Source organism: Haematobia irritans, chromosome 5 (genome assembly GCF_050003625.1).
Source record: "Haematobia irritans isolate KBUSLIRL chromosome 5, ASM5000362v1, whole genome shotgun sequence".
Taxonomy (NCBI): domain Eukaryota; kingdom Metazoa; phylum Arthropoda; class Insecta; order Diptera; family Muscidae; genus Haematobia; species Haematobia irritans.
The window spans coordinates 44,939,350-44,959,552 of record NC_134401.1 but is presented as its reverse complement, the minus strand read 5'-3'; the positions used below and the strand labels follow the sequence as shown (position 1 = coordinate 44,959,552).

Sequence of the window (20,203 nt, the reverse complement as noted above, 5' to 3'; positions counted from 1 at the left end):
ACACACACACACCCCATATACAAATATATAAGTGAGAGAGTGACATTATCTTATACATCAACATTGACTTACACTGGGAATTGTTTGTAGAATTTGTAACATTTTTCTTTTATAGTACATATAACTTTTGAACTTAACTTACTAAACAAAAAAAGATTACAATATTGCAAATATATTTCTATATATATTTATTGTTGTTTAAATTTTGCTCTTTTTGCATTTTGGTTTTTAATTTATATGCTCTTCTCTCTTTCTCTCTCCCGCATTCGCTCTGGATTATTGGTCATTTCATTCGATCTTTCTGGATTTCGTTTTTATTGAGTTTTCATTTAGGGGAGAATATTAATTGGCTTAGGCTCATTATCCCCACATAAACTTTGAGCAGTTTACGAGGTGGTTTCGTTTCTTTCTCATTTTTGATTTTGGAAGATTATCTCCACCATCTCTCTCACAGAGGAGGAATTAGAGGTGTGTACTTGATCATTTGTTTGAATTGATAGCTTGTTTAATGTTTGAGTTTTTGAAATCTAAATTAGAAATATGGGGTGCTTGTTATAAATCCATTGAGTAGTAGACTAATTAGACTTATTAAAAAAAAGAGACAGCTAAATATTAGTTTTGTTAATTTCAATAAACGCTAATCCCAAAAACACTTTTGAAACATTCGGAAAAAAGCAAATAGTGAGTGGGTTACAAAAAAAACAAACACACTAGAGAGAGATATGGTGAAAGTGATTGTTGGTTAGCAAGTGGTGTAAGTGATAGAGTCAAGAACAGATAATGTAATGTAGGTAGATCATCTATCATGGTATAGTGGTGTTATACATGGTTACTAGGGTTACAATAATAAATGATAATACAGGGAATCCTTGTCTCCAAAAATCCAAGGATAAATAAATCAAAATAAAAACATTTGTTTTTTTTTTTTTTTGTTTTTTAATTATTAGCTGCTGTTATATATAGTGCTAAATAAAGTTCTTTCAAAACAAAAACAATGCATGACAATTACAATCAAATTTATGTATAACAGTTATGACAATGTGTTATATTTTTTATAAATTTTTTGTTTGTTCCAACATATATATATAAAAAGGCTTTGTGAACTTAATTTCTAAATAAATAAATACTGTTTTTATTTAGCTGCTTATTTGTATTTTTTTTTTAGATTTTTTACTTAAGGGAGGGAGGTGACTTTTTTATGTTCGTTATTGATTTTTTTCTTATTAGGTTTCTTTCGATCATCAACTAAACTCTTAAAAATTACTTTGTTGGTAAACACAAAACAAATACATACAACATATTTTATAAACGTATGTATATGTAATGTTGTCTCTATGTTTATTAATATTGCTCTAATTTTTTTTTTTGTTTGCCAAACTTTTCTTTTTACGTTTCAAACACAAAATTTAAGATCAAAATAAGATAGAAAAAATTAAATATTTTTCTAAACTTACCGCTTACTAAACCTCGAGGAGAGTTTTGAAAAGAAACTCATACGACCGGGATGAGGTGATTCTCCGGGCACACCACCTGTGGCCGAATATTCCAATGCAGTGTTGTTCCTTGGCCTTGTTTGACCTGGGCAAGCGTGTAAAAAAAAGGAAAATAATTCTTATTATTATTGAGTAAAAATCATTATATAGTTTTTTTGTTTGTTTTATTTTTCGGGGGGTAAAACAAAACATTTTTGTGTTATTTTCTCTTTCTCTTTAAAGTGAGGGCCTTTGTTGAAGAAAAAAAAAAAACAAGAACATAATAAAACCTATTTTAAACTTCTAATAGTGGACCTTCTTTCATTTCCTCTAATAATTCTAAGAAATCGAGTATATATGGAAGCTGTAATAATTCATCGCATAATTCATCGGTTTATATTTTCACTTGCTTTCAAAAAAAAAAAAAAAAATGAAGTAGAAATATATTTTTTGAAAACTTAAATTGTGGAATTTTTTTTATACAAATATATATTGTTTCTAAAAACAAAATATATTCGGTTTATATTTTCACTCGCTTTCAAAAACAAGTATAAATATATTTTTTGAAAACTTAAGTTGTGCAATTTTTTTATTCAAAAATATATTGGTTCTAAAAAATATATTAGTTCTAGGCTATTCCAAGTCTATGCCCAGGGCATATTCAAAAATTGTGTACAATATGTGTAATTCTATTGTGCAATATTTTCAAAAATATAACGGGATACTTCGTAGCATATGCCCAGTTCAAGGATATATTTTCAAAATATGCCCAGCAAAAAAAAAATTAAAGGTGATCCCACAAACATTTCTTTTTAAGAGCATCCCGAGATCATTTATCATTTTTTTTTTCAATTCCTATTAAGTTATTTTGGTCTTAGAAAATATGCTACTTGGCCGTTTAAAGCCAACATTTAAATTTTGAACCATTAAATGTCGTTAAAAAGAGTAAGAATTCTATAAAAAATAAACATAAAATTAAAAATTTCGCCGCCATAGGGATTTGAACCTGTACCAGTTGACTTTTTCCCTTTCATGGAAGTTCTTTTGGGGAGAATTTTTAATTTTTTGTTGATTTTAAATGGAAAAATATGTTTAAAACATATACGCCCAAAATAACAAAATTATTGTTTTTCTTTTTTTATTATATTTTTTCACTCATACTAATAACGAACCTATCGAGAAGTAGTGAGCGTGTTATGCCTTGAATTGACGACGTTCGACGTTTTGTGTTCAATGTCGTTTTGTTATGGTGCCAACAAACCCAGGTTCAACCCCGGTCCGAGCTATAAAATTGTTTCAATTTGTAAAAATTAGATAATTATGCTCATATGCAAAACAATTTATTGACAGTTTATCGAATGAATTTATATGGCAAACGTAGGCTTGAAGTTTTCTTTAATTTTTTTTGTATATGGGGGTTAGAATATATAAAAAAATATTGATAAAAAATAAAAATTGAAACTGGTGTAAATGTCTTCATTCAAATGAACGTCCAAGGCACAACTTCTAAAGCAATGCAAAGGATCCGAAGTACTTTCGTCCTATGACAATCCCATGTAAAATTCATTAGAAATGATCTAATTTCCACTATTTTCGAATGATCACAAGTTGGCGATCCAAACTACCTTTTTTGGTAGTTCTTTTTTGTGCTGGGTGCTGGGTAGTTTTTAAGTTCAAGAATCCTCTTTTGCAAACAAAATTGTAAAAAATTTACTTTTAATTATTTATAAAGTGGGCTAAAGAATATATAATTTTTTTCTTTTTGTTTCAATCAAAACCGAACCTAAAGGGTAAAAACATTGATTCAAATTTAATATTTTCATGTCATGTGTTCTAGAGCTCGGCCGAAGAATCGGCATTCGGCAAAAATCGATAATCGGCGTCAAGAGGCCGATTAACCCAAGCCGAAGCTTTTTTTAAGATTTTTTTTTTTTTTTTCAAATTGAATTGTCCCAGTCAAAACACAGTCAAGCTTATATGGAGAAAACCTTGATTTCATGACCAATAAAATTGAGAAGAATGAAAAACCAGTATTATATGAAGTAGATTCATAAATTATGGAGCCTACAATGCTACACAGAAAATAATATAACCAAAATATTTCCAATTAAAAAGTTAATTGAAGTCGATTTGTTTCAATAAATTAATTGATACAATTAACCTTTTAATCAAGAGAGCAAATTTAAAATTATTAAGTCAATGATTGAATTTTTTTAAATTTTTAATTAAAAAATTAATTGATACAATTAATTAACTTTTCAATCAAACTCGAAGACTAAATCATTAAACAATTAGAATTTATTTTAAGTTTTAACTAAAACTTTGCTTTTTTTAATCAAACTAAGAACACTAATCCCAATTTCATGAAGCTCCGTTAGAGATTTTAAGAACTTTTAAATGATACTATGGACATTTCTGTGTAATCTTGTCTATATATTCGATCCGTTAGGAACTTAACTGCTGAAAATTTTTCTGTTAAATTTAACCGGAGAGAAGATATATGCAATTTACTTTCTGTTAACTGGGAGTTAAAGCCTAACGGAGCTACATGAAAATGGCCGTAAGTCAATTAAGATAGTAATTGAAAATAGTTACGTTTTTAATGAAAAGATTATTTGAGTTTTGCAGTCAACATCAACTAAATTTTTAATTGAATCAATTAAAAAATTAAGTATTTTTTTATTGTCCAATTAAAACTGCGGTTGATACTATCATTTGGTGATTGAAGACATTTCAATTAAAAAATTAATTGGATCCATTAATTTCGTGATTGAATCAGAAAACTTTTTTTGTGTGTACGTACACACAATTAAAAGATTAATTGATCCAATTAAAAAATTTATTTATTGATGATTAATTTTTGTGATTTTTGTTTCAAAGAAAAATTTTGTTGAATCAATTAAATTAAAACTATTTTTGAAAAAGACTATTTTTTAAAATTCAATTAAAATTTTAAATGGAAATATTTTGGTGAAAATTGTTTTCTGTGTAAAGGTAGGATATTTGAATATTGAAGAAGTTCTGCTTATCATTTGTTTTTAAAATATTTGAGCGCTCCACCGAAAAGTGTGAACAGCGAAAAAATAGTCTGACGTCTTTTTCCCGAAAGAAGATGGAGTTTGTATGGGGGAAAATGTACACAAAATCTAATCAAAGTCTAAAAGAATATAATAAGACTTGGGCTGAATTAGCATTTATTTTTGTTTTTATGGCTTTGCTCAATAAAATATGCTAATATTGAAATAAAACACCACAAGGTTAGGTTAGGTTAGGTGGCAGCGCGATGTATCAGGCTCACTTAGACTATACAGTCCATTGTGATACCACATTGGTGAACTTCTCTCTTATCACTGAGTGCTGCCCGATTCCATGTTAAGCTCAATGACAAGGGACCTCTTTTTTATAGCCGAGTCCGAATGGCGTTCCACATTGCAGTGAAACCACTTTGAGGAGCTTTGAAACCCTCAGAAATGTCACCAGCATTACTGAGGTGGGATAATCCACCGCTGAAAAACTTTTTGGTGTTCGGTCGAAGCAGGAATCGAACCCACGACCTTGTGTATGCAAGGCGGGCATGCTAACCATTGCACCACGGTGGCTCCCAAACTTCTTAAATTATAAAATTTAGGAAAATATTCGGCGTTGGTCGATTATTGCTTTTTTGCTGAACATCGACTTCGGCAAAAAAAAACCGCTTCGATCGAACTCTACTGTTTCCCTTCCTCCCTCCTATATCATTCATACGTATTTGCACTTCATATTTTGTTGTCGAGTAAGAGTTTGAACGTATGTACCCAGAAAAAAGGCTACAAATTTAAAACTACTAATTTTTGAAAATCAATGTATATCATCGTACAAACGGATCGAACTTTGAAATGTAGAGAACACTTTGGAGCGTTTCCCCTGTCACAGACCTTCCTAACAAAGATACAGAGCTCGTCACTCGGTTCAAGAATATTCGAAGTGTAATCGTTGCATTTCTCCTATCGATCATTTGCCACCATAATCGACGCATGCCTGAATATTCTATTTTTCCTGAAATATTTAAAGGTAACTTCTTTCCTAATTGTCCTTACGCCGAAATTATTGTGTCATCCTAAAAAGTGTTGCTAATTACGAGTAATAATACTATCAGGGATTCTAAATCAAAAATCTACAACATTAGTCGTTTATATTTCACAAACAATTTCGTAGATATTAAATATATTTTTGTACAAACGAAATCGCCATAAGTTAGTTCCTACCCAGCAAAAAACTTGGAAGTTCTTCCAAAGGCACAACTTTAAAAGCACTTCCAGATGATACACTTCCAATGATGTTCTTTATTTTAACTACCCAAGAATTTCTTTTAACCCCCATTTTCATGAAGCTCCGTTAGTGCTACGTTAGCTAACGAACTTTTGAACCGCATTATGGACATATCTGTCATCTTGCGTATATATTCCATATACCAGATAGGAGCTTAACTGCTGAAAATTTTTCAGTTAAAATTGACCGGAGAGAAGATATTTGCAATTTAATTTCTGTTAACTGGCAGCCTAACGGAGCTACATGAAAATGGCCGTTAGTCAATTTTCTATAACTTGGTTTTTTCATACTTTTAATGGGTAATTTTAACTTGTTTCAAATCGGATAAAAACAGAGAAAGAATTCATAAAATGGTACAAATCATTTAAATTTTGTCGACAAAAATGCTAAATCCAATCTGAACAAATTGTGCATTTTTTAAATATTTGAGATCAAACGTTTCCGACAAGAGTTAGTAGAATCCATTACAAATTGTAAAAATTTATAAAAATTATCTATTTGACAAAATATCACAGAATTTTTTTAATTTACATCTAAAACATGGAATTCGGATCACACCTAAAGAAGTGATGCAATTCAGTGCAACGGCTGTTGAAATGGAGGACTTCCGTCCTATGACAAGCCCATGTTAAATTCATTGCTTCTGCGTCAATTTTGCACCACTTCCGGATCCCAAAAGAACATTTTCATTACTTTTTTGGCGACGCTTTTTTTGCTGGTAGTCATCTCATTGAGAAATTTACGGCAGTCAAAGGCTGGCCGTTTTCAAGTCACGAAACACAGAGGCCAAGGGTTTTGTATGCAGATTTACTGCCTGTATGTAATATTTTTGTCAACATTTAATGCAACATTAAATCTAATTCAACTTTTTCTTAAATATGGCATTAGGAGAATATGTAATTGGTTTATTAACAACACTAAAATTGGTTTTGATATTTTCACGGCCATATAAATATTGCTGACCTAGTTATATTACCAATGATGCTAATAACATAACTTTTGAATACATTTGTATAACCCAGTTATTTTTTTATAATAAAAAATAAAAATTATTTAAAATAAAATAAAAATAAGCAAGAGCAACTTGTAAAAATAATGTAACACATTAAACACTTCGTTCCATTTAGAACGACATATGAAAATGACATATATATATATATATATATATATATATATATATATATATATATATATATATATATATATATATATATATATATATATATATATATATATATATATATATATATATATATATATATATATATATATATATATATATATATATATATATATATAAATATATATATATATATATATATATATATATATATAATTATATATATATATATATATATATATATATATATATATATATATATATATATATATATATATATATATATATTTAGGTACTCACAAAACAATAAGGACGAAAGCATATGAAAACAATACCTGATGTCAATGGCAATTGGCGATGTATGACTTCCACAGAAAAAAAAATTGATATAGTAACAAAGAAACATGTGATATTATCCTTAAGGCATTTCGTTTTATTATTTAACAAATCCTACAAATACTCGACTCTAACCGTTACGAAGGTTAATCCATGTTTTTGTTATTAATTATATTCATGACTATCTTAATGTGAGTAATAAAGTGATAGCTATTTATTAATACGTTTTATCATAAGCGGTGATGGGTATCGCTTCGTATAGTATAACAAAAGACAAACATAATATTCCTACAATCCAAATCTATATTGTGACTTCTAATAATAATAACAATACGTACTTAAAAATATCATATAACAAAAATAAACAATTATAATTATAATGGAGAAAAAAGAAAAGAAGTAATAATAAATGAAACAAAACAAAACACTTTGTTTATGGATATATAGAACAAATCAATTATAAAATAAAATTAAACAAAAATATAAAATGAAAACACGCATAGTAAATAGGAGAAAGAGAGAGAGACAGAGAGTCGGATAGTGTGGGAAAACAACCTTATGGGATATTAAGAGAGAGAGAGAGAATGTAAAATAAAAATGAGTGTTATGATGGAGATAGATGCGTTTGGGATTGAAATTGGTTTTGTGACAGCAGTTTTGCTTAGCTAGCTAGCACAATTGCCTCAAATTGCTGGGTCGTGCTTACAAATTTCAAATCAAATATTTTGATTAATAATTCAATTTTTGTTTATCCAAGTACATAATCAAGAAAAGTTAGCATTTAGATAGATACAAATAATTATTACTACAATGTATAAATGGGGAGAAATGGAGGTCAATAGGTGAAGAAATTAGTGGAATTGTTGTAGATAGCAGTATAGAGGAATTAGATATTAGACGAAAAGAGATTGCTGTAAATACAAATTCGAATACACATAGAACAATGACCAAAAAAAATATGGTTAGTGCATTCAATTTTCCTATGGATACGGACATGAAATATTTACAACATACATAGATATCCAAAGAAACTTACAAAATATTGAATCTTTGAAAAAGCTCGCGTTTACGTTTTTTTAAATATTAATTAACAGAACTATTCGGTCATCACAGAAAAATATATCCAACATTTTGATTTAATTAATTTTCTAATTAAAATAAAAATCTGTAATAAAAATTGATTTCATTTTTTTATTCAAAATTTAAACCATAATAAAATATGAATAGACATAATTTATAAATTTTTTTAGGCATTTTCAATTAAAAAGCTATAGTTTAATTTAACTCCCCGATTGAAATCGTTAATGAATATAAAAAAAACTACTACATATTATTACAATAATTATTCAAGCTTATTGAAAACACGTAGAGAAGGAATATGATCACCTCAAATATGTTTCAAGAGCAAAATGTAATTTTTGTATGGTGACCATGGTGTCACTAAAATGTTATTTTCTCGTCAAATATAACCTGCTTGCCGAAATCAGATACATGATTTCCGAGAAAATAACATGGTTGCGAAAAACATGTTACATGGTCACCACCCAAAAATAACATTTTGCTCTTAAAACATGTTTGAGGTGATCATATTCCTTTTCTGGGTGCAAGAAGATGATGGCAATTGATAATATTAAATTATTGAATTTTTTATTATGTTTTGGAAAACAAAACAAAAGTTAATTGAATCAAGTAAATGTTTGTTATTTAATAAATCACTAACATTTTAAATTGAATCCATAATATTTTCAAACAACTTTGGTAGTTGATTATTAAATTATAAATTAAAAAAAATATATATATATATTTTTTTTTTATTTAATTAATTTCTTAATAAGAAAAAATCTGTAATAAAACTTAATCAATTTTTATTATCATTTCGTTGATTGAGGCAATTTCAATTAAAAATGGGTTCAATTAATTTCCTGATTGAAATCGTTTTTGAATATAAAAAAAAAAACATTCAATTATTTTTGTAACTAAGGCTATGGTCACACTAGGCAAATATTTGACCAAAATGAGTATCAAACATTTTTCCAGAAACATTTTCCAAATATCTGAATACGGGTTTTGGAAAATAACCCCGCCATGATGCTATATATCCAATATGAGCTCAAAATGATTGCAGGTTTGGCTGTAGCGACGGATTCTTTTTCGAATTCTGTCAAATATTTACCCAGTGTGACCATAGCATAACATTCAATTGAATCAATTACATTTTGAAACAACTTTGTTAGTTGGTAGTTACAAATTTTCTGATTGAAGCACCTTCCAATAAAAAATAATTGTATTTTTGATTCAATTGATGTTCTAATAAATATATTAAAAAAAAACAGTAAAAAAAGATATTTAATCAATTTTTTTAAATGCATTTTGCATCATTTTTTAAAATAATTTTTAATTAGTGTCTCTGATTGATAACATAAATTTCATAATTGAGGCAATTTCAATTAAAAATTTATTGTTTCACTAGTATCTTGTTTGAATTCGTTATGGAATATAAAAATTATTCATTTGTTTTATATTAAAACAAAAAATTGATTTAATCAATTTGTTTTTTAATTCTTTTTTTTTATTATTTTTTCCTTGATTGAGGTAATTTCAATTACAAATTAATTGGCTCAATTAATTTCCTGATTGAAATCATTTTTGAATATAAAAAAACATTAAATTATTTTTTTAACTAACATGCAACTGAATCAATTACATTTTGAAACAACTTTGTTAGTTAATAGTTAAAAATGTTCTGATTGAAACAACTTCCAATAAAAAAAAAAATTGTATTTTAGATTCAATTTATTTTCTAATAAATAAAAAAAACGGTAAAAAATTATTTAATCAATATTTTTTTTTAATGCATTTTGCATCATTTTTTAAAATAATTTTTAATTAGTGTCTCTGATTGATAATATAAATTTCATAATTGAGGCAATTTCAATTAAAAATTTATTGTTTCACTAGTATCTTGTTTGAATTCGTTATGGAATATAAAAATTATTCATTTTTTTATATTAAAACAAAAAATTGATTTAATCAATTTGTTTTTTAATTCTTTTTTTTTTTTTAATTATTTTTTCCTTGATTTAGGTAATTTCAATTAAAAATTCATTGGCTCAATTAATTTTCTGATTGAAATCATTTTTGAATATAAAAAAATTAAATTATTTTTTTTTTAACTAACATTCAATTGAATCAATTACATTTTGAAACAACTTTGTTAGTTAATAGTTAAAAATTTTCTGATTGAAGCAACTTCCAATAAAAAATAATTGTATTTTAGATTCAATTGATTTTCTAATAAATAAAAAAACGGTAAAAAATTATTTAATCAATATTTTTTTTTTTAAATGCTTTTGGCATCATTTTTTTAATAATTTTTAATGGGTGTCTCTGATTGATATTATAAATTTCGTAATTGACGCAATTTCAATTAAAAATTTATTGGTTCACTAGTATCTTGTTTGAATTCGTTATGTAATATAAAAATTATACATTTGTTTTATATTAAAACAAAAAATTGATTTAATCAATTTGTTTTTGAATTCTTTTTAAGCTATTTTTTTTTAAATTATTTTAAATTATTTTTTACTATTTTTTTATTTTTTTATTTATTTATTTTTTTATTTTTAATTTCAATTAAAAATTAATTGGTTCCATAAATTTCCTGATTGAAATCGTTTTTGAATATAAAAAATATTCAATTATTTTGATTCAATTGATGTTGTAAAGTATATACAAATTAATTTAATCAATTATGTTTTGTTTTAATTACTTTTGTTTTTCATTATTTTTTTTTTCATTTTTTTATTATTATTATTTTTTTAATTATTTTTTTTATAATTATTTCTTTTTATAATTATTTCTTTTTATAATTATTTCTTTTTGTAATTATTTCTTTTTATAATTATTTTTTTAATAAACTTTTTAATAGATGTCTGTGATTTATATTAACATTTTCGTAATTGAGACAATTTCAAAAATTAATTGGTTCAAATAGTTTGAATTCGTTATTGAATATAAAAATTATTCATCTTTTAAATTAAAACAAAAAAAAATGATTAAATCAAGTACTTTTTTACTTATTTTTTATTTTTTTTAATTATTTGTTTTTTTATTATTATTTTTTATTATTTCTTTAAATTATTGTTTTAAATTATTTTTTTAACTATTTTTTTTAATAATTTTTTTTAATTATTTTTATTATTTATTTTTTTATTATTTTACTTATTTCTTTTTTTAATAATTTTTTAATTGGTGTCTGTGATTGATATTATCATTTTCTTGATTGAAATTATTTCAATTAAAAATTAATTGGTTCAAATAGTGTCCTGTCTGACTTCGTTATTCTATATAAATATTGTTCAATTTTTTTTTAATTAAAAACAAAAATTAATTTATTCAATTAATTGAATTCAAAAAACCTCGATTGTTGATATTAACATTTCCTTGATTGAAGCAATTTCAATTAAAAACATAATTGTATCAATTAATGTCGTGATTGGAGCCAAAAAATATTTTTTTCTGTGAAGACACCAGTTCAGATTGTAAAATCTTTTAAATATTTTAAAACTGTAACAGAATTAAATACATATGATTTTTAATTAACCTTCAAAAGACATGTGTATAAATTTGACAGCTGTTGAAGCAGCATGTTTTTCCCGCAAAAAATTCACCAATTGATCAAATTTATCATTTTGATGGGGGTTAAAATCACGGTTGCCACAGTTTTCTACAAAAATGGTACAATTTTTACAGTTTGGTAGATTGGTAGAATTCCTGATGTTTTGGTAGATTTAACAAAGTATTTCTCTCCAACTAAGAGGCACTTCACAAATTTTCTATAGAAATAAAATTTGAAAACAAAATTTCTATAGAAATAAAATTTTGACAAAACTTTCTATAGATATAACATTTTGCCAAAATTTTCTATAGAAATATGATTTTGACAAAACATTCTATAGAAATAAAATTTTGACAAAACTATAGAAATAAATTTTTTAGAAAATTTTATATAAAAATTTTCTGTAGAAATAAATTTTTGACAAAATTTTCTATAGAAATAAAATTTTGACTAAATTTTCTATAGAAATAAAACTTTGACAAAATTTTCTATAGAAATAAAATTTTGATAAAATTTTCCATAGAAATAAAATTTTAATAAAATGTTGACAAAACTTTCTATAGATATGAAATTTTGACAAAATTTTCTATAGAAATAAAATTTTGACAAAATTTTCTATAGAAATATGATTTTGACAAAATTTTCTATAGAAATATGATTTTGACAAAATTTTCTATAGAAATAAAATTTTGACAAAATTTTCTATAGAAATAAAATTTTGACAAAATTTTCTATAGAAATAAAATTTTGACAAAATTTTCTATAAAAATAAAATTTTGACAAAATTTTCTATAGAAATAAAATTTTGACAAAATTTTCTATAGATATAAAATGTTGACGAAATTTTCTATTGAAATAAAATTTTTAGCAAAGTTTTCTATAGAAATAAAATTTTGACAAAATTTTCTATAGAAATAAAATTTTGACAAAATTTTCTATAGAAATAAAATTTTTAGCAAAGTTTTCTATAGAAATAAAATTTTGACAAAATTTTCTATAGAAATAAAATTTTGACAAAATTTTCTATAGAAATAAAATTTTGACAAAATTTTCTATAGAAATAAAATTTTGACAAAATTTTCTATAAAATAAAATTTTGACAAAATTTTCTATAGAAATAAAATTTTGACAAAATTTTCTATAGAAATAAAATTTTGACAAAATTTTCTATAGAAATAAAATTTTGACAAAATTTTCTATAGAAATAAAATTTTTAGCAAAATTTTCTATAGGAATAAATTTTTAACAAAAGTTTCTACAGAAATAAAATTTTTAGCAAAATTTTCTATAGAAATAAAATTTTGACAAAATTTTCTATAGAAATAAAATTTTGACAAAATTTTCTATAGAAATAAAATTTTGACAAAATTTTCTATAGAAATAAAATTTTGACAAAATTTTCTATAGAAACAAAATTTTGACAAAATTTTCTATAGAAATAAAATTTTGACAAAATTTTCTATAGAAATAAAATTTTGACAAAATTTTCTATAGAAATAAAATTTTGACAAAATTTTCTATAGAAATAAAATTTTGACAAAATTTTCTATAGAAATAAAATTTTGACAAAATTTTCTATAGAAATAAAATTTTGACAAAATTTTCTATACAAATAAAATTTTGACAAAATTTTCTATACAAATAAAATTTTGACAAAATTTTCTATACAAATAAAATTTTGACAAAATTTTCTATACAAATAAAATTTTGACAAAATTTTCTATACAAATAAAATTTTGACAAAATTTTCTATATAAATAAAATTTTGACAAAATTTATTATAGAAATAAAATTTTGACAAAATGTTCTATAGAAATAAATGTTTGACAAAATTTCCTATAGAAATTGTGGAAAAAATTTTCTATAGAAATAAAATGTTTACAAAGTTTTCTATAGAAATAAAATTTTGACAAAATTTATTATAAAAATAAAATTTTGACAAAATTTCCTATAGAAATAAGATTTTGACAAAATTTTCTATAGAAATAAGATTTTGACAAAATTTTCTATAGAAATACAATTTTGATAAAATTTTCTATAGAAATAAAATTTTGACAAAATTGTGATTCCATTGAAGGCGCTTTGAATATTGCCCCATGAAATTTAGCCCCAAAACCTGAATGAAGTATGACTCCATAACAAAAAGTTTATTTGGAAAACAATTGCACCAAATTTTTTTGTTTTGTTTGGGGAGTAACTTCATTTTGCTTTCGTGGCCCATTTGCATTATGAAAATAACCCCCAATTTGTTCTTTAAGATTGTGTTTGGTTTTCAAGAGGGACCTATTTTTTTATATGTTGGGGTTAATTTTCACACGGTCTTTGACCCCTAATTTTAGTTTGGGTCAATTTTCATGCTTCAGTTACAGTTTTTTGTTGTTTAGTGGCTCTGTTTGGGTTTGGGTTTTGGGGCTCATTTTCCTGGGGCCCAGGTACTCGTAAAGATATTAACTGATATTGTGTACACCATATCATTCACGAGTGGTTCCATTATTTCATCCCAAAATCCAAACCGGAGTCATTCAAGTGGACTGCGCAATTGCTTCCGCATCCACCGTACTCTTCATATCAGCCGCATAGCTAATGTTTATAGGTCAGAATAAAGCTAAGAATCACCAATTCTAAGGTTATATCACTAAAAGAAATACTATAATTCATAAAAATAATTTATAAAAATGCCTTTTGAAGGTTAGGATTAACATATGAATTTAACATTACAGCGCTATCTACGTTGCCGTAACCGGAAAATTTTCTAATGACCCTTATCTAAGAATTTTCAGTGTTTTTTCCTTTTTTTATAATAAAGTAAGACATGAGATGAATTATGTTGTCAATAAAAAAATTGTAAGAGTTTTTTTGTTTTTTAAGAGAACATTCAAATAGTGAAGTTTGTATCCTTATTTGTATGTTTGATTCTGTGGATGTTTTTTCTTGTTTATTTTTTTTTTTGTTTTTCTCTTTATTGATAAAGCAAAACTCACCCGAATGAAAGGTTGAACGTGATGGTACATTCCTGGGAAAATGTCTGCCAGATTTAACAGCCGATGTCACTCTAAGATCGTTGAACACGCTATTTGTGTCGAGGGGGCGGGGGTGTATTCATTTCATATCATATATGGTCGGTACGTTTTGGTTTTCGTTTTGATTAAGGCAGGCAGTCAGTCAGGCAGATATAGGAGGCACAGGCATAGGCAGTTGGTAGTAGTAATAAGTGATTTTTTTGATATAACACACGCACGCACACAAATTATATGATTTGATTGTTTTTTTTTTTTTTTTTGATTGGAATATACAATAAGTAGGTGATAGCAGAGTTTTAACAATTTATTTAGTTAATTTGTTGATTATTATTATTAATTTTTTTGTTTTGGTTTGATTCGAGTTAGATTTGTGGCATGCGTTTGGCAGCGACCAAGCAGTTGATTGTGGTTGATTTGATTTTTCGAAATATTTGATGATGATTTGAGATAGACAGATATATATATTTTTTTTTTTTGATTTGGTTGACATTTGGCGAGTTCGTAAAGTTTTTGATATATTTTGGTGGTGGTTGATATTTTGGTTGGTATGGTGGTGGTGTCATCATGCAAAAAGAAAATGTTCAAAGTAGAGAAAAGAAAATAAAATTAAAAATTAAAAAACACAATCAAATTAAATTCTGATTATTATTAATAATAAAATTTATTTATATATATTGAGATAATGTAAATGTAAAATGGAAATACACATATATATATACTCTTATATATATGTTTAAATAAGAATTATTTATAATACAAATTTGCTTGAATACATATGTAGATGTATGTACGTATGTATATGGATTTTTTTTATATACGTTTATACATTTATTAGAGAGAAAATTTCTAAACTACTACACAGGAGACGACATGTTAAACAAATCTACAGAAAATGATAGTTTGCATAAAACAAAAAGAAAAAACAAATAAAATTCGAAATAATTGTTTATAGTTATATAATAGTAACAAATAACAAAATATGCAACAAAATGTAGTCTTTTTAAGCTTTGTCAAAAAGAAAATATTGTAAATAATTTTAAAAATTATATTAAATATGAATTACTAATTATCCGCCCCCTTTGCCACCTCTTCGGATATTCGAAGTCGCAAATAGCCAGAATTCAATTTTCTTAAAAAAATTTTTTTTTGAAGTAAAGTAGAAATTGAAGTAAATCTGTAGCCTATTTGAGACCCCTCAAATTACGAACATCGTATTTTCCAACGAGAAAAATTTGCCAATTGCGTTAATCATTTCAATTAAAAAATTAATTGGATCAATTAATTTCGTGATTGAATCAAAATTTTGCAGGCAAAATTTCGCTTGTAGATCCTACATGTACCAAAACTACACGACACCGTCATATAAAGAACGTTTAAATCAAGAAGGGCCAACAAGTTAAAAACATATATATAGGAGCTATATCTAAATCTGAACCGATTTCAACAAAAATTGTCATGGACATCCAGAACGTTAATTCTACCCCCTCTGAAAAGTTTCAAGTATATCGGAGTAAAATTTTAGCCTCTGGGGCTACATAAGTGCATATCGGGCGAAAGATATATACGGGAGCTATATCTAAATCTGAACCGATTTCAACAAAAATTAAAATGCATAGTTAGAATGTCAATTCTATTGCCTGTGCAAAATGTCCGAGTAAAAATGTGGTCATATAAGTCTATATCGGACGAAAGCTATATTTGGGAACTATATCAAAATCTGAACCGTTTTTAATCAAACTTGGCAGACACAGTAAGAATAGTAATTCTACTCTCTGTGCAAAATTTCACGTAAAACGAGGTAAAACTATGGCCTCCATAGTTTCAAGTAAATCGGAGTGAAATTTTATTCCTCTGGAGCCACATAAGTGCATATCAGGCGAAAGATATATATGGGAGCTATATCAAAATCTGAACCGATTTCTTCTAAAATCAATAGGGTTCTATTCTGACCCAAAGCACATACTTGTGCCAAATTTGAAGTCGATCGAACAAAAAATTGCGACCTAGATTTTGATTACAAAAATGTGTTCACAGATAGACAGACGGACGGACGGACAAAGGGACATAGCTAGATCGACTCAGGGGCCAGCCCTAAGCATAATTCACAAAGACACTATGTGTCTATCTCGTCTCCTTATGGGTGTTGCAAACATAGGCACTAACATATAATACCCTCTTGTACTATGTGACGCAGGGTAAAAAAATTTACCTTTTTTGGCTTAAAAAAAAGTACTTTTTCGAAGCTCATTTGAAGAATGAAATTTATAATGACTGCCAGTGATTGTCCAATTCGTCGGATTGCAATCCAATGGAAGATTCTACATGACAAGAAGGCATGCTTGCTAACCATTTTATTATGGAGGATCTCATTAGAAACAAGTATATACGGCCGTAAGTTCGGCCAGGCCGAATCTTATGTACCCTCCACCATGGATTGCGTAGAAACTTCTACGAAAGACTGTCATCCACAAATTTCAACTCACTCGGATGAAATTTGCTCCTCCAAGAGGCTCCAAAACCAAATCTCGGGATCGGTTTATATGGGGGCAATAAATGATTATGGACTGATCTGGACCACTTTTGGCATGGTTGTTAAATATCATATACTACCACCACGTACCAAATTTCAACTAGATCGGATGAATTTTGCTTCTCCAAAAGGCACCGGAGGTCAAATCTGGCGATTGGTTTATATGGGAGCTATATATAATTATGGACTGATAGGAACCAATTCCTGCATGGTTGTTGGATACCATATACCAACATCACGTACCAAATTTCAAGCAATGGGAAGAATTTTTCTCTTCCAAGGTGCTCCGGAGGTCAAATCTGGGGATCGGTTTATATGGGGCCTATATATAATTATGGACCGATATCGACCAATTTTTAGCATGGGTGTTTGAGGCCACATATTAACATCACGTACCAAATTTCAACTGAATCAGATGAATTTTGGTCTTCCAAGAGGCTCCGGAGGTCAAATCTGGTGATCGGTTTATATGGGGGCTATATATAATTATGGACCGATATGGACCAATTTTTGCATGGTCATTAGAGACCATATACTAACATCATGTACCAAATTTCAGCCGGATCGGATGAAATTTGTTTCTCTTAGAGGCTCTGCAAGCCAAATCGGGGGATCGGTTTATATAGGGGCTATATATAATTATGGACCGATATGGTCCAATTTTTGCATGGTCATTAGATACCATATACTAACATCATGTACCAAATTTCAGCCGGATCGGATCAAATTTGTTTCTCTTAGAGGCTCTGCAAGCCAAATCGGGGGATCGGTTTATATGCGGGCTATATATAATTATGGACCGATGTGGATCAATTTTTGCATGGTTGTTAGAGACCATAATCTAACACCATGTACCGAATTTCAGCCGGATCGGATGAAATTTGCTTCTCTTAGAGGCTCCGCAAGACAAATCGGGGGATCGGTTAATATGGGTGCTATATATAATTATGGACCGATGTGAACCAATTTTTGCATGGTTGTTAGAGACCATATACTAACACCATGTACCAAGTTTCAGCCGGATCGGATGAAATTTGCTTCTCTTAGAGGCCTCGCAAGCCAAATTTGGGGGTCCGTTTATATGGAGGCTATACGTAAAAGTGGACCGATATGGCCCATTTGCAATACCATCCGATCTACATCAATAACAACTACTTGTGCCAAGGTTCAAGTCGATAGCTTGTTTCGTTCGGAAGTTAGCGTGATTTCAACAGACGGACGGACATGCTTAGATCGACTCAGAATTTCACCACGACCCAGAATATATATACTTTATGGGGTCTTAGAGCAATATTTCGATGTGTTACAAATGGAATGACAAAGTTAATATACCCCCCATCCTATGGTGGAGGGTATAAAAACGAAAAGGTCTTCAATAATATGAAAAAGGTACCTTCTTTTGGCTTACTTTTTCGAAGCTGATTCAATACAATTTCGAGAATGGTATTCGCCGGATTCCAATCCAATGGAATTTGCTATTTCTATAGTTAAGGGAACAAAGGGGGTCATTAGAGCTCGACCGAAGCGGATTTTTTTTGGCCGAAGCCGATTATTTTCCTTAAATTTGCAATTAAAGAAATTTGGTGTATTTTAGTTCAATATTAGAAAGCTTTTCCATCAAATGCAGAAATACAACAATAAAATGTAATTCAGTCCAGTAGTTTGATATTATAATGACAAATTTCTTTTTTTAAATTTTTTACGTTGTATTTGTACTGGGTGTTTTGGACAATTCAATATGAAATAAATTATTCCAAAAACGTCGGCTTCAGTTAAACGGCCTCTTGACGCCGAAGGTCGATTAGTGGCCATTATCGATTTTTGGCCGAATGCTGAAGCCGATGCTTCTGTCGAGCTCTAGGGGTCATAATGGAGGAATATTTAACGTGTTCTGAAATTTATGTTTGTCATTTGAATCAACAAATTTTTTTTTTTTTTTATATGGAGCTCCACGTATCAAATGACTAGCTAAATTATTGAAATTATAACGTTTAACTAACATTTAATTTTTATTATTTTATATTTCAATTATGTTTTTTTCCCTTTATATGCTATAGAGACTCCTTGAAAACGATTTCTACATTTGTTGCATAGTTTAATCAATATACAAGAAATAAAATTGTTGCAAAATAAATTTTAATTATATGAATAGTGAATAGTAGAGTACACAATACATAGGAATAATATAAATACAAAACTAATAAACAAAAAAACAGAAACCAAAGGAAATAAAACAAAGACAAACAAAAAATAAAAAATAACAAAAAAAAACAGAAAAGAAACAACGCTTTTGAAAGTTAGTGATTCCCTTGATCATCACCAACTCTTGGCGGCGAAGTCGTTCCTAAACGTTGACTAAAAAAAAACAAACAAACCTATAGGAGGTTGTATACTGGTTTTATTCCCATTGCTAGGATAAATAGAAATAGAATACTAGCTTATAAAAGAATCAAATCAAATAACCTAGAAAACCTAGAAAAATTAAATCTCCTCATATTAAAGAAGCCTAATAATTTTTAGCGTTTTTTAAAAGGGGATTGGTTTTAGAAGTTTTTTTTTTAGTAAAATGCTAAAAAAAATATTCAAGCCTTAGCCTTTTTAAGCCCCCTTCACATATCATTGTTATAAAAATATTAGTTTTGTTTTTCTCAAAATTACTGAAGCATTACTTAAGGCATTTTTTTAAGGAGTATTAAAAAAAAACAAATAGACAAAACTATATTCTTATTATTTGTTTTTTTTTTTGCTTAATATTAACAGTTTACAACACATTATACTCACCCATGGCATATTAATATG

At 27.3% G+C, this 20,203-nt stretch overlaps 1 protein-coding gene across 16 annotated transcripts in view; it reads right to left on the bottom strand.

Moving 5' to 3' along the window:
• par-1 overlaps positions 1-20,203 on the bottom strand; it is a 145,774-nt gene that overhangs the window by 49,378 nt on the left and 76,193 nt on the right. For 9 of the 16 annotated variants that reach the window (XM_075310546.1, XM_075310556.1, XM_075310548.1 and 6 more), the window contains 2 exons: positions 14,836-14,924; positions 1,455-1,578 (listed from right to left, as the gene is read on the bottom strand). In XM_075310546.1, the coding sequence (XP_075166661.1) occupies positions 1,455-1,578; positions 14,836-14,924 (213 nt within the window). Of the gene's footprint in view, positions 1-171; positions 528-1,454; positions 1,579-14,835; positions 14,925-20,203 lie in introns of those variants that run through there. The other 7 variants (XM_075310547.1, XM_075310555.1, XM_075310545.1 and 4 more) reach the window with 4 other exon arrangements.